We start from the raw sequence: 1107 nt of genomic DNA, 5'->3' as shown, positions 1-1107 counted from the left end.
ACGACGACATTACTCAGTCCATTCGGCAAGAGCGGCCAAAAACGTTAACCAAAGAAGAGCGTTTGGATATTCTTCGTCTTCATTGCGAATTTCGACGCAACATGCTCCCGATGTGTCTCCTACGATTGCTCGCCTTCTCGGACGGGTCTCACAGTCGTCAAGGACGTCTGGTCCGAGTACTTACGAACAAAATCCGTTGTGGCTGTCCCACTGCCATCCAACAACAAGCAAAGACCCACGCGCATAACCCGCACACACGAAGTCACGTCACTGGTCCGGCAATTCATACAAGCACGCAGCATGACCCGTGTTCGCACCGTGGCGAAAGATGTTCATGCTCTACTTCTCGAGTCCAATGTAATACGAGCGACAAACCCAGCATGGCAACCTGTTCAAGGTTGGTTCAGATGTACCTCGAGAGACTGGGTTTGAAACGTGGAAAATGACATGGCCAAGCTTCTTACAGTGTTTCAAGTGCGCATGCTGCAACTCGTGGTAAATACGTCGAACTAATGGCAAGACTTAGCCCTTCGGGTCCCACGGCCAGTGTTGAGGCCCTAGGCAAGTCAGGTGTCGTCTTCGCCATGGGTAACGCCAAGTACCATCAGGGTTTGTCGCCAGACACGCCCAATGGAACGCGGCGCAAGGCTGAATTGCTTCTGGCCTGTCGGCGCTATGGCGTGGATGTTGCGAGTCATGCTTTGAAGAAGACCATTTGGGCTCGACTCAAACCTGTGTAGGTGGATCGCGTCGATCCGGTCGTCGTCACCATGGCCCGTGCACGTGGGCATGACGTGGTGTTTACCCCGCCGCATCACTCGGATCTCCAACCTATAGAAATGGTTTGGGCAAAAGTGAAAGGGGATGTCGGTGTGCAGTATACCGTGGACACGTCGTTTGCTGACTTCAGGAAAAGGCTTGACGACGCCTTCGCGCAGCTTCCCCCTACTGTGATAATGAATTGCATCCAGCATTGTGAGAAACTTGTGGAGAATCTGCATGACGTGCTAGTTGACACGACAACGGTGACGAAGTTGAAGTTCCTACCTCGGATACTTCATCAAGCACGAGCGGCAGTGATGTGGATGGATAGGATAACCTTTGAAA

The 1107-nt window shown here is 52.3% G+C and overlaps 1 protein-coding gene across 1 annotated transcript; it reads left to right on the top strand.

Moving 5' to 3' along the window:
- Nucleotides 1-447: 447 nt before the first annotated feature.
- On the top strand, nucleotides 448-740 carry H310_14443 (hypothetical protein; the record flags this gene model as incomplete). The annotated part of the gene is made up of 2 exons (XM_008882303.1): nucleotides 448-495; nucleotides 555-740. The coding sequence occupies 2 exons, from the start codon at nucleotides 448-450 to the stop codon at nucleotides 738-740; spliced, it is 234 nt and encodes a 77-aa protein (XP_008880525.1).
- Nucleotides 741-1107: the final 367 nt, after the last annotated feature.

This window comes from Aphanomyces invadans (genome assembly GCF_000520115.1).
Source record: "Aphanomyces invadans strain NJM9701 unplaced genomic scaffold supercont1.70, whole genome shotgun sequence".
NCBI classification, from domain to species: Eukaryota; Oomycota; class Saprolegniomycetes; order Saprolegniales; family Verrucalvaceae; genus Aphanomyces; species Aphanomyces invadans.
This window is presented reverse-complemented; position numbering and strand designations above follow the sequence as displayed.